Source organism: Candida parapsilosis, contig 006372 (genome assembly GCF_000182765.1).
Source record: "Candida parapsilosis strain CDC317 annotated contig 006372".
NCBI lineage: Eukaryota > Fungi > Ascomycota > Pichiomycetes > Serinales > Debaryomycetaceae > Lodderomyces > Lodderomyces parapsilosis.
Genome location: NW_023503283.1, coordinates 712,199 through 725,414, shown reverse-complemented (window position 1 = coordinate 725,414; position 13,216 = coordinate 712,199). Strand labels below are relative to the sequence as shown.

Sequence of the window (13,216 nt, the reverse complement as noted above, 5' to 3'; positions counted from 1 at the left end):
TTGAGATGTAAACTCTTCTATTAATTACAAATATCAATCTAAGTCTTCAAAGATTTGGCTCCCCTTTCCTCCTGCAAGTGATTCCTCAATATCGAAACCCAAACTCCAATGGTGGCTGCTCCTTTAGGGTTGGTTTTAGGACCTCTCCGACTAACAATGCCATCATGAGAATTCCAAACATCAAGAAACACCGGTATTTTGATCCAATTCAACTCATTCAAAGAGTCCATGATGTATCTCTTTTCTTCATCCAACTTTAATTCCGACTCCTTTGTGAACAAAGAAATTTTCGAGTTGTCTTGAAGGCGCAGCGATTGCGTCTGCATAATTTCATCATTGGCTTTAAAGTTAATTTCAACCAGTTTAACTGATGTCCGGCTATCGGGATAGATCGATTGCAAGCTAGTGTCCTTTTCAACTCCATTGGTTATAGTTTCGTTGCTATCCTCCCCGTCTTCTGAATCTTCATTGTTTGCATCACCTTCTGGAATCACTGACCCTGAGCTCTTGCTTCTATGTAAAAAGTGTTCTTCTGCATAAAGCATTCCTTCCATTGCATTTTCAGTAATGTGTGAAGTATCGCCTTTAAAGCTTTCATGCTGAGCAACTTGCTTACGCTTTTCACGTTGTTTTTGACTAGCTTCCGCATCTTGAGGATCCATAGGTTTATCTTTGTACACGTAATTTATAACTCTTGACCAATGCTCCTTGATATTAGGAAGTCTATGAATCCTCACTTTGACAAAACTGTATACAGACACCATTGTGCTTGTTGTCAATATAAACGGGATCCACAAGGGCACAATCAACATGACTAAAGCAACAATCACCAACACACGTGCATATTTATTCTTTCGAACAAATGGTGTCTCCTCTTGTAAATTGCCAGGAAACAATTTGGAATCATCATGAGCCAATTTATGTGACCTTGCCAAGTCAACAATTTTGGGTCTAACTAGTTTACCAGCAATTTTCGTCTCTGGGAGGTTCTTCAAGTACTTTATTTTCACCAAGTCAAATTCATCAAATGGAGAATACAGGGTTATAAAGGATGTGAAAAATGCCACCGTTCTATCATTTCGAACATTTGCCAACAACGTATGTTTTTGAAATTTAGCCAATCCTTGATAAAATTTTTGCTTGTGATCAGCCATCTTGACCAAGATTTTCTCATTATCAGCTAAAAAGAGCTGACCACCTGATTTACCAAACAAAAAGGGACCAACTATATTGGCAACATTATCAAATATATTGTCCCGGAAAAATTCAACTCCCATATGCGGTGTAGCGAATGTGGAAAAGAATACTGGTTCAACTTGTTCAAAAAACTCCAACTCATTCAAAAGTCCAATGACATAACGTGCCAATAATCCACCCAATGAGTATCCAATAAAACTAATTTTGGTAACTGTTAAACCATTCTTTTCACGTAATGATTCAATTTCGTAAAAGATTTCTGTAATGATTTTTCGTGAATTGAGATCTAAGCCATCGTATGTTTTCCAAAATCTAAAACTTGCTGGTTTAAGTGTGGTTATTTCATCAGTTGTAGTGCTAGGTAATGATTCTTTTATATATCGTTCAATGGTGCGCATGTGATTTGGACTGCCCCATAAGCCATGAATTAAAACAAACAAATGAGTTGATTTCCCATCTTTGTGAGGTTTGGAAGTAGTTGTTGATACAGGTGTAGCTTCAGATGACATTTGTTAATGAAATGAATCTAAGTTGGGATGGTATTTAGGATCGGATAAATTGCAACCCTTACTTTAGGGTTTACCCAGTTTATTATTTTTGACCAATATTTCATTAGTTGTTATGTTTGTATTGTTATTTTAAAAATAGCAAAAAAAAGATAAGAGACGTGGTTCACGTGACTTACTTCCTCGGGTATAAAACATCAGCGCACCAAAGGAAAAGGCAATTGAAAAGAGAGAGAGAGAAACAAATTTTTCAAAAGTAAACGCTGAGATAACACATCGCATAATCAACCACCCCTAGACACAAACTAAAGTTCACATTTTATCATATCATGCCATTTTGGAGCTCTGCACCATCACTGGCTCCTGCTAAAGCCACAGCTGCTCAACCTGTTATTTCGTCGGATAGCCAAAAGATTAAACAAGATATACAAAACCAAATCAGTCAGGAATTGGCAATTGCCAATGCCACTGAGTTGGTAAGAACGATAACGGAAAACTGTTTTGACAAATGTGTTGATACTCCACAAGCTCTGTTTGATAGTGTACAAGAGACTTGTATTGCTCAATGTAGGGAAAAGTACATGAGATCTTGGAATACCATCTCGAGGGCGTATATTGCTAGGATTCAAAATCAGTCGTGAAAGCTCAATAGATAACGATCCTCTATAATGAGCAAGATGTAAATAGACAATTTATGAAACTAGGTGCTTTGGTTGTGTCTTTACGTAAGTAGGCTTCGCTTTAATCATGTACAAGGTAGCGCACCGCTCCATTAACGACTTTTTTTGTAGTGGCAAACGATTTCAAAACTTCACAGAACCCAGTATCATTGTATTACATCTCAACTATATTGTACAATGTCAGCACAAACCACAGTTGCATCTGAATACTCGGCAGAGATTCATTCTGTTCCAATTGAACACAGATTCAACCCATATTCAGACAATGGAGGAACGGTATTGGGAATTGCTGGTGAAGATTTTGCTGTTTTAGCAGGTGATACTAGACAGGTTGAAGGATATTCCATACAATCAAGATACGAACCCAAGATTCACAATGTTGGAGATAACATATTAATGACCGCCAATGGGTTTGCTGCTGACGGAGTTGCCTTGCTTGATAAATTTAAACAAGCGTTTACATGGTACAAGTTTGATAATGGTAATAGAAAATTGGAAATAAGTAGTGCCGCTAGGTACATTCAACATCTTTTGTACGGGAAAAGGTTTTTCCCATACTACGTGAGTACATTGATTGCTGGATTGGATGAAGAAGGTAAAGGAGCAGTGTATTCATATGATCCAGTTGGAAGTTATGAAAGAGAACAATGTAGAGCCGGAGGTGCTGCTGCTAGTTTAATTATGCCGTTTTTGGATAATCAAGTCAATTTTAAAAATCAATTTGTACCAGGTACCGATGGAAAGGAAAAGAAACCATTGAAATACTTGTCATTGGAGGAAGTTATACAATTAGTACGAGATGCATTCAACTCTGCTGGTGAAAGACACATTTATGTTGGTGATGGATTGGAAATTTTGATTGTAACGAAGGATGGTGTCAGAACCGAATACTTCCCATTGAAGAGGGATTAAAAGCAGGAGTCACATAGAGCCTTTTTACTATGTATTCACATTTCAAAAAGAAAAATATACACCCCTTCCTCTTCTCCCTTTCTATACAGGCAATTCAAATTTCTTTCCCTTCATGACTTTGGTGTAGTAAATGTAAAAGAAATCTGAATAAACTGCCGTTTGTAAAATACCAGCAAGCACAGAAATATAATCAAAATGACCCTCAGCAAAATATCTATAAATCCAATTTGGTATATATAAAGCACGATAAATTCCCAATGCGAAAATATAATGAGTAGTGATGTTCTCCGCTTCTCCAGTTCTTTGCAATATAAACAATTGAGGTAAAATGGCAACTGCTTCCAACCATAAACTAAAACTCCAAATCACTTCACCAAAAGTATACTTGTGAGTGAATATCAAACTTGCCAAGGCTGCACCACCAATTAAATACCGAATGGGAAAAGTATCAACATGGTTTTGTATACTCTTTTGGTACTTGTAAACCATAACATACACCGTGTATATGGAACTGGCAATAAACACAATTTTGAACAATGTGTTATAAAAAGAATAGTATTTAGTGAATAAATCAAGGTATCTAGTGACAAAAACAATGACATATAACACTTGTGTCTTTAAGGAAAGACCATTGATTGACCGGTTTGATTCAATGGCGTATAATAGTATGAATCGACTTGCAAGATGTGAAAGATCTCCAAAGAATCTAAAGATGTTCATGGTTGGATGTGGTGCGATGATGATCAGATAAGTTCACTACCGGTTGAATGCTGTTGGCTTTATTCTATTCTGTTTTTGGCTTTTTTTTTCAACACGTCAATTTCAAAAACGAAAAGAAAGAGTGCAGTCCTATATGCAGGAATAAAACGTGAATAACCATTAGAGAAGCAAAAGGAATAAAAGACGTCCAACATACTCAGTGTTTTGTCACAATTCTATATGCTCTATATCATCATCAGATTCATATCCATCATCTAATGGATTGTCATTAGTGATTTGATCTTGATTCACTGGCTCTATAGACCGCCACATGAAACCATCCGCATCTATTGATTCAATAAATGCCACTATCTTGTCACCATCAAACTTTTCATTTGTTTGATATGCTAACTGCTCTGTATTGAGAGATTTGAATTTACCGTTTCTGATGTAGACCATACTTGGGAAATGACTAACGCCAAATTGGGGCAACAATTCCGAACTGTTTGAATCATCGCCGTGGTAAACGTAAAAATCAATGTCTTTATGCAGATGTGCAATTCTTTGAATGTAATGAGCAGGAAAATGACAGTCTTTCCAATCAACCAAATGACTCATCAAGAAAATCACCACTTTATCTTTATCTCCTCCTTCCAATAAATCCTGCAAATCATTAACGTATTTCACTTTAGATTGGAAATTGTCGTAGTTGGGTTTAACCGTAGTCTTTAAGTCAATGTAATCAATCAATGAGTGCAAATCCCGCCCCCCTTCATATTCCAACATCTGTTTTGATGGATAATGTAGTAATTTCAAAGTGGGATAGTGTTGTATTGTGAAAAGTTTGCCTAGTTTCTTATTGACTCTAGCATTTGTTTTCAAGATCTGGAACTTGGTGGTTTCACTATCACTATTGTACAAGGTACATAAATTCTCAAACACTGGATTGAAAAGTTGGCAATATTTGCATGAATCGGAATAAAAGTAAATCAAAGAATAGGTGGCTCTTTCCAACGTGGGTTGTATTTCAGAATCATCAAATTCCTTCATGTATGTTGATGGGTCACATTGTGAATAGACTTTTGTAGTGCATGTGAACAACCACAATAGTAGTAGTAGTGGTGTTGCTGGAAAATACTTCATCTTGTAATCTCGATATGCTTTGTAATATCTGACCAGCTGTAACCAAATTTGAGAACAATACCCGCCTCGTAAAACGTCAATCTTCTAAAGCCGAGACAAGTGGATGCTGCAATGGAAGCTTCGTTTCAGTAAGACAACTAAAATTAGGCGTTGAGATGAATGAAGGAAACGATGATAAATGAGCCTCACGTGATTCCCGATTCGGATCAACCAGCCAGAACAAAAATAATGACCAAGACAGGTTTTGTGTCACTACGCTTTGGAACTACCAGCCATCTTTCCATTTTTCCTGTTTTTACACTGCATCATGTATCCAACAGCTACCCCAATGTACATGAGTAACCCAATTAGGCATAACCAGCCAGGGTAGCCACTTAGATAATATGCCAATTCAAAATTGGCTTGTTCAGTTGCTTATCCTGACGATTATTATAAATAGTTGGCATTGTCTTTGAAGTACTACAAAAGGATTGACCCATATTCTCACCAACCAAACAATTTTACACCAAACTCACTACGAGAAAACAAATGAGAGGTGCGTTTACAATAAGTGCATTTGTTGCTGCTGCTACTGCTGCTGCCTCTGATGCTATAACTATAAGATCAACAACTATTTCATCAACTTGTTCGTCATCATCAACTTCATCAGACGTGCCTGTCTTACCTTCTTCAGCACTTTCGGGAGGTTATTATGGAAATAGCTCAATCCCAGTGACAAGTGCTTCTGAAACTACCAGCAAGACCAAAAAGATATCATACCAATACGAAACCGCATATGCTACCAATGCCGTTGATATCACACGTACAGTTTGCGATTCAAATGGACAATGTTATGTCACTACTGATGTAGGAAAATTGACGACATACACTACCACTATTGATGGTATCTTGACGGTTATAACTACTGGTGTCCCTGTTGAGCCAACTGAAGCTAGTGCGACAGAACAGTCAACTCCTGAAACTTCATCATTCTACCAATCTAATGCTGGCAAAGGAGCTACTGAAACACACTCTGAGGCTAGAGAAACTTCCACCACCGAATCTCCTCAAAGTATATCCAAAGAGACAACAGCTCCAAAGGAATCGAAAGTATCTGAAGAATCAACCACATCAAAGGAGTCGACTACTTCAATTGCCTCTTCAAACGGAAGTGATGAAGCTAAAAGCTTAGCCACCACCACCACTGCAGCCCCACTTCAACCTCAAACACAATACTTGACCACCTTGGTCACCATAACTTCTTGCTCTGAAAACAAATGTTCAGAAGTTCCAAAGACTACTGGTGTGAAAATTATTAGTGAATTGGACACGGTATACACCACCTATTGTCCATTGACAGAAGTTTCTGAGCCATCAACAACAACTACCGCATCACATTCTGAAGCACCACATTCTGAAGCACCACATTCTGAAGTACCACATTCTGAAGCACCACATTCTGAAGCACCACATTCTGAAGCACCACATTCTGAAGCACCACATTCTGAAGTACCACATTCTGAAGTACCACATTCTGAAGCACCAAAATCATCAACTGAGATACCTCAAGAATCAACCGAAGCACCAGCCACATCCACTGAAGTTGCCAAACCAGAAACCAGCGCCACTTCAACCAAATCCAAATCACAAGCAACTGTTAATGTAATTACAGACAATATTGTTACCGAGACCCCAAGTGTGGAACAACAACAAGCAACGTCCCAAGAGACTGTTGCTAACGAGTCCACCTCAACCACAAGCGAATCGCCTAGTATAAATACTTATGAAGGTGCCGCTATGTCGGTATCTGGTGCTACGGGATTCATCACAGTAGCTATCTCAGTATTGATGTTGATGATATAGTAAAAGTTAGAGTGTATAATACAATTGTAATAATAAAGATATTTCTAATGGATGTTAACTCCTTATTTAAGTGGTCTGTATTCAAAAATCCTCCAACGAATACTCAAGCTCAATCAAATCTTTCCATATGTCATGAGCCAGACCTTTGATGTTTATCTTTGTAGCAATATTCCGTTGTCTATCAAGATTTAATTTAGCAAACTCCCGAATCAAATTATAGTCTAAAATAGGCTTAGCATTGGTATCACTATCTCTAATCTGTATAGCACCACCAAATCGATTCAACCTTGGATTCAATCCACAATGATGAAACTCCTTATCGGAAATTTGTTGCTGAACAATATACATTCGTCTATAAGTTGATTCATTGACAGGGAATACGTTGAAAAATGCACCGTCTATGGTTGACCCAATTGTCTGATAATCGCCCGCTTCATCTTTGGGTACCGACCGCAAACAAGTCGTTTGCGAATTAGTTTCAAATGACGCCTTGTTGACCAAGATTGTACCATTAATTGATTTGGGATCATCAGGGTCAAATTGTATCAAATGTAAGCCATTATTTATATCTGCCACCAAAATGAAAATTTCCTCATCCTTGACGATGAAATCAGCACATTCAACATGTAGATGTTGTCGATCCTTACCAAGCATAACCATTCTGAATGGGTCAGCTTCAAATCCAACAAGCCAAATGCTTTTCAAAGCATCACCCAAGAGAAAAATATTCCCAAAGCTCTTTGCCTCTGAAACATAAACCGGTGTGTCTAAAAAGGCAACAGGAACAACACCATCATCCTCCAAATCCCTAACAATCACTTTTTGACCTTGACCAACTAAGAATCTTCCACTTAGATCACAAATACTAGTCACTGCTCCTTTTGTATCTTCCTGGAAAATCTCCTTGAACTTGTGGTTAGTTTCTGGTTTACCAGGTTCTGGAATAATATCAATAATGTCATAGATTTTGAATGATCCATTGGCCGCAAGATCTTCCATTCTCAATTTGCTTGTTCCAATAACAATGTATTCTCGCTTGGTCTTAAACTTTTTTAGCGATGACCCGACGTCAAGAACCATCGATTTTATTGACATACCAACTTCATTATCCAGTAACTCTACTGTATCAATGACTTTCCAATTATAAGGAGATACCAATTTGATAGACCCTTTGAATGAGGTCGCAGGAGGTTTATCTTTGAGAGCACCAGCAATTGGCTTACCTTCTTCATCAACGCAGTCGTACGGAATTTCTTTGAAAGTAGATATAACCACAGTGTCTGATTGTTCATGATAGGCGACAGATTTGATCAGTTCGCCTATATGTACCTTTCTAATCGGCAAATTAAACTCATAACTATAGTCCCATGACAACTCGCATATACGAGCATTTTGATTATTGTCGAGAAATATAAGTCCATTCTTGATTTTAGAATCAGAAAATGCCGATACAGATACTGCTGGTATTTTGGAAAATTGGTATATCCGAGGAATGGAATGACAAGACTTGATTATGAGAAACGGAATTACACCCGTGACGAAAATTGTCGTGTAACCATTTAAATTTGGAAAATACACCAATCTTCTTTCAACCATTGTTCCTAAATTGAATGCATTTTCAGGTGCACCTGTGATTTTCAAATCTTTTTCCTTCTTGAAAAAATAGTTTTCACCATCATAAAATAACTTGTACATCCACACTTCACCACCAATCGTCAATATTGTGAGATACTCCTCCTTGTGGTACTTGTCTCCCAATTCGTTCAAAATCACCTGCTTGATGAATGGATCTGGTGGTGATTGCTCTATATCAAAGAAATTTAACAGCAAAATATCACTAAATTTGCCAACAGTATCCAATTGGAAACATTTCTCATTGTGATGTCTGTTAAATGCCACAATTCTGTTGTCACCAGTGACCAAAACAAAAATCTTTTGCTTTGTAGTTTTGGGTGGTTCCACATTGATTGGTGTTGCAGGTTGGATCGAGCTGTGACGCCTCTTTCTTGAGTTTGTCAAAAGATCTATATTTTTCAGCACTGCATTCAACAAATGCGAGCTTGTGATGTATCCTGTGGTGATAATGGTGTCCTCTAAAAGTTTCGGAATCTTCACTTTTGAGTAAGATTCATTGTACGTATTGATGGAGAATATCATGACGTCACCACTGGCGAGAAAAATCATCAACAATTCGTCACGCAAAGTGCTACTCAATATCTCATCCTCCTTGATCTCTTCAGTAAGTGATAACTTTTTCTTGAACTTGGTGTCGAATAGAATGATTTGTTTTGGAGTAATTTGAAGGATGTATTTCCCATTGTTCAACTCATGAACATTTATAGTCAACTCATTGTTGACAAAATCTTTGGACTTCATCCTTTTGTACGATCTTTCGATTTGAAAAATCTCTGACTTTTCATTCTTGTCATCAGACGTAATGAGATATTTTTGATTCAAATTCCACATACGGTTGACTTGGGAGAATGTTAAGGAAGATGATATTTGTGGTTGAATAGTGGGTACAATAACATTGAGAGCTGATTGATCATTGCTTCCAGAGTTACTGATGATTGACACTTCATTGTAGTTTGGATTTGGTAAATTCGATTTAAATTTTTCTTTCGAGCACAATCCTAAGGTGAAGGATGAGACGGGACCATTGTTGATAAGCAGATCATGCAATTTAAATTCAATGTGAGACTTTCTCATAACCTTTTGCTCTTCCCCTTCTTCATCTTCATTGTAAAGATCTTCCTCATCTGAATCTTCCTCCTTTTTGTCGAGTACCTGCTTTTCAACAACTTTTGCCGAGCTCGAATACTTTATCTCTACCAACGGGCTATCACCATTCATGTTGGCAAAGAATAGCAAATTGTTATCCAATGTCGCAACCTCTCCTGAATATGTCAACTTTATTGCATCGTACGCCTTCTGTTCTACTGCTTCAAGATGGATTCGCTTGATGGACTTCCCATCAAGTTCAAAGTTTAAAAAGTAAAATTCACCAGTGGCTAGTATAAGCAAAACTCGATGATCTTCGGGAATGGGTACAATTGAACAATCTTCCAATTTTAAATTCAATTCACTTTCATCTTGATAGCTTTTCACTGAGGCCGTTATCAATGATGTGAAAGCATTGACCGCGATTCGCTTTGCAATACCTCCATTATCCACATGAATTATTTCATTACATCCAAGCAAGAGACATCCGTTTAGTGGTTTAGATAACGGAATGATTCTATCTATGTCGTAAGGTAAATTGTCAATGGTGAATACCGGCAAGGTTGATTTCGATTGAATGTCTAAAGTCATCACTTGAAATTGAACGTTATCTTTATTTTTGATCAAGTTTCCTGCCCATGAGTTCGACTTTGATGACAATATAGCAATTGTAGTCTCTTGATAGTGGTGAAGAAATTGCAAATCAAGAACAGAGTCAACAGAAGATTCAAGAGTGCCTGCATCTATGATGAAGCTCGAGTCGTAGAATGGTTGGTTATCGTTAGAAGCACCGTTCAGCTTATCGACTCCAGCTACATTTTCGGCCACACCTTTTTCGTCGTCAGTGTCGTCGTCATCATCATCATCATCATCATCATCATCGTGATCATTGACACCCTCAAACGGCAAAAAACACAAAAGGTTCTTATATCGAAGACATGATACCGAACTGTAAGTTGGTTCCACTATCAAGTCTGAGATTGCCAACTTCTCGAATGTTGAATGTTGAATGCAGTTCTCATAATAATGCAACGAAACAGTTGATATACTATGCAATTGATGGTTCCATTTGATTATTGAAAATTTTGCATACTTTGTAGAAACAATAATATAGTCTAGCTGAGGATTCTCAGATGTACGTAACGGTTTCAATCCTGTTACAGTTCCTTGAAGTTTAAACTGCTCAACGAGTTTCAATTGATACTGAGGTTTTGTAGGTGTCGACAGTTTCAAAAGTATAGTTTCAAATATTTGTAATAAAGAGCTCTTTGCCACCACCAAGTGTTTTTTAGTAGGGGATATGAAGTTGCACCCAATACAGCAACCGATTCGGGAGGGGTCTAGAAACTCCTGGTACGCATCCATTCCAATTGAACGATATGGAACTCTTTGGTTGAATTGGATTGCACTAAATTTTTTTTCTTTACTCCAACAAAAAAACATCTCTCGGTAACCACAAACCATCGACAAGATGAAAAGAGTGGGACAACAAAGTCAAAAAACGAGACCCACAACTGTTAAGAAAACGGTATCATTTATTCAAGATGCATCAGGGGAACCAGTAAGTGGTGGTGATCTCAAACAAACATCAGCAAAGATGGTGTCTCAGGTACCCCAATTGAAGAGTAATCTTGTGGCCCTTCCGCTTCACAATTTACTAATACTAAGTGGATTGTTTCATTATGGAATAACAGAGAATGTGGAATCTGTTATGCTCAAAGGATTTATCACGAGTTTACCAATTCAAGTGGCGTACATGTACATATTAGCAAAGAATACATCTCGAAAGTCGAAACTGACAAACATTCCACTATTAGTAACTTCTAGTATGCTAGTTAGTTTGATATTGGCTGTTCCATTGTATGCAGCTGTAGTCTTGTTGGGGGCTCCTGTCTACAATTACACTTTCAAGACAGCTTGCTTGGCATTGCACTTATCACAATTGGTTTTCAATCCGTTGCTAGTCCTATACTCATTAGATTTTAAACAGTTCAAATTACTATTTCATCAAGACCGTTTGTACTTTACCATCTTTGGGCATCCTATTTTATCACAAATTTTGTTGACACTAGGTGGATGTTGGTTGGGGGTGATACCTATACCGTTGGATTGGGATCGACCATGGCAGCAATGGCCAATTACATTGTTGGTGGGTGCGTATATTGGGGGTATATTGGGAAGCGTGCTATCATTGTTGGTCAACGCATGGTTCAGAAAGTAGACAGTGCTTGATGTATTGGAACTTGCGAAGAGAAGAATTTGCATGGCTATTGAAATTAATGCTACACACTGGAAAGTAAGTATTTAGAAAATGCAATGAATCAATCGAATATACTATCGGCAACGCTTTTTCAAGCTTAGACACTTGTTGTAGAGTCAAGTTTCGAGGCTTTGATTATTGAAGTAGCAAATGATATTGGGAAACAACATTTACGTTACCATCGACTTTATCATATTCTAGAACGATATCATCATGCTCAACACTTGGATATGCATCCCTGGCAATAACTCCCAAAAGCAAATCTGGAGTTAACAAGAAACTAATATCAGTTCTGTCTGCTGGCAATGAAATCAATATTTAGGTGATAACATTTCGTTGGTACTCGAACTTTAGGGTCCAGTTATTGAGTTCGACCTACTTTAATTACACTGAGTAAATAACATTTGGCAAAATTATATCAAAATCAGGTTTGACAAAAGTTCCCGCTATGGGCACCTTTTCTTGATCTTTAACCACGCCCTCCCCCCCCCCTTTTTTCCAAAAGTGATGAATAAGAATTCCACATTCCATACCTCAGTAAATATCAGAATTCGCACTTTGTTTTCGGAGAAGTTCATAAATGAGAATTTGGAAAATTTCCGAATCTCGTCCCAAAGAAAATTGCAAAAATGTATTTGCCGAATCAGTCGAAGAATTTTGGTGACTAACAACATAGCGCCCATAATTTAGCGCGAGTATTTTGAACTTGTTAGTGTTTGACTTGGTCGTAGACCCTTAAATCCATTATTGTGATGAGGGCAAATTCTATCACATTAGAAACGTCATGAACGAAAAGGTCATCATCGCCCAATTCTTGTCAAACCCTGTTAAATAGTTTTTTCACGTGCTTCTTTATGGTCCTTGCCAACCGCCTTGATATTTCTTGGGTGAACATATCACGATCGACATTGAGAAATTGCGAACCCATCCTCACAAATTCGGTGAACAGCTTAATTTCATCCTGTAGCAAATGCTCAAAAGTTATTCTGTATGCCAAATGGTGTTTTATTGCTTTGGTTGATACTGGTTTTTTAATATTCCTTTTGGTTTATCTTCTTTTGAAATCGTCACACAGTTGGCGCAAATTCATGTTAATTCCTGTGATACCTAAATTCTGCTTCTTTTTGACATTGAGAGTCGAATAGTGACCGAACTTGATAATATGGGTAAATGTAAAGCTGGCGGTAAAGTTTTGCTTTCGCAATTGCAGCGAAATTAGAATGCAAAGGAGCCAAATCCAACACGTCATGTTGATT

General features: G+C 37.6%; 8 protein-coding genes across 8 annotated transcripts; 4 read left to right on the top strand and 4 right to left on the bottom strand. All coding sequences in view use genetic code 12, as the record gives it.

Moving 5' to 3' along the window:
- Positions 1-38: 38 nt before the first annotated feature.
- Positions 39-1,706, bottom strand: CPAR2_403310 (putative hydrolase; the record flags this gene model as incomplete). The annotated part of the gene is made up of 1 exon (XM_036811232.1): positions 39-1,706. The coding sequence occupies one exon, from the start codon at positions 1,704-1,706 to the stop codon at positions 39-41; it is 1,668 nt and encodes a 555-aa protein (XP_036667690.1).
- Positions 1,707-2,032: 326 nt separating this feature from the next.
- TIM13 (protein translocase subunit) lies at positions 2,033-2,344 on the top strand (the record flags this gene model as incomplete). Its single annotated transcript, XM_036811231.1, has 1 exon — positions 2,033-2,344. One exon carries the CDS (start codon positions 2,033-2,035, stop codon positions 2,342-2,344), a length of 312 nt encoding a protein of 103 aa, XP_036667689.1.
- Positions 2,345-2,560: 216 nt separating this feature from the next.
- On the top strand, positions 2,561-3,295 carry CPAR2_403290 (proteasome core particle subunit beta 6; the record flags this gene model as incomplete). The annotated part of the gene is made up of 1 exon (XM_036811230.1): positions 2,561-3,295. One exon carries the CDS (start codon positions 2,561-2,563, stop codon positions 3,293-3,295), a length of 735 nt encoding a protein of 244 aa, XP_036667688.1.
- An 81-nt stretch (positions 3,296-3,376) lies between these two features.
- Positions 3,377-4,015, bottom strand: CPAR2_403280 (uncharacterized protein; the record flags this gene model as incomplete). Its single annotated transcript, XM_036811229.1, has 1 exon — positions 3,377-4,015. The coding sequence occupies one exon, from the start codon at positions 4,013-4,015 to the stop codon at positions 3,377-3,379; it is 639 nt and encodes a 212-aa protein (XP_036667687.1).
- A 207-nt stretch (positions 4,016-4,222) lies between these two features.
- On the bottom strand, positions 4,223-5,137 carry CPAR2_403270 (uncharacterized protein; the record flags this gene model as incomplete). Its single annotated transcript, XM_036811228.1, has 1 exon — positions 4,223-5,137. One exon carries the CDS (start codon positions 5,135-5,137, stop codon positions 4,223-4,225), a length of 915 nt encoding a protein of 304 aa, XP_036667686.1.
- Positions 5,138-5,665: 528 nt separating this feature from the next.
- Positions 5,666-6,979, top strand: PGA38 (Pga38p; the record flags this gene model as incomplete). Its single annotated transcript, XM_036811227.1, has 1 exon — positions 5,666-6,979. The coding sequence occupies one exon, from the start codon at positions 5,666-5,668 to the stop codon at positions 6,977-6,979; it is 1,314 nt and encodes a 437-aa protein (XP_036667685.1).
- Positions 6,980-7,060: 81 nt separating this feature from the next.
- On the bottom strand, positions 7,061-11,065 carry CPAR2_403250 (cleavage/polyadenylation factor CFT1; the record flags this gene model as incomplete). The annotated part of the gene is made up of 1 exon (XM_036811226.1): positions 7,061-11,065. One exon carries the CDS (start codon positions 11,063-11,065, stop codon positions 7,061-7,063), a length of 4,005 nt encoding a protein of 1,334 aa, XP_036667684.1.
- A 106-nt stretch (positions 11,066-11,171) lies between these two features.
- On the top strand, positions 11,172-11,921 carry CPAR2_403240 (mannose-ethanolamine phosphotransferase; the record flags this gene model as incomplete). Its single annotated transcript, XM_036811225.1, has 1 exon — positions 11,172-11,921. The coding sequence occupies one exon, from the start codon at positions 11,172-11,174 to the stop codon at positions 11,919-11,921; it is 750 nt and encodes a 249-aa protein (XP_036667683.1).
- Between the last annotated feature and the right edge of the window lie 1,295 nt (positions 11,922-13,216).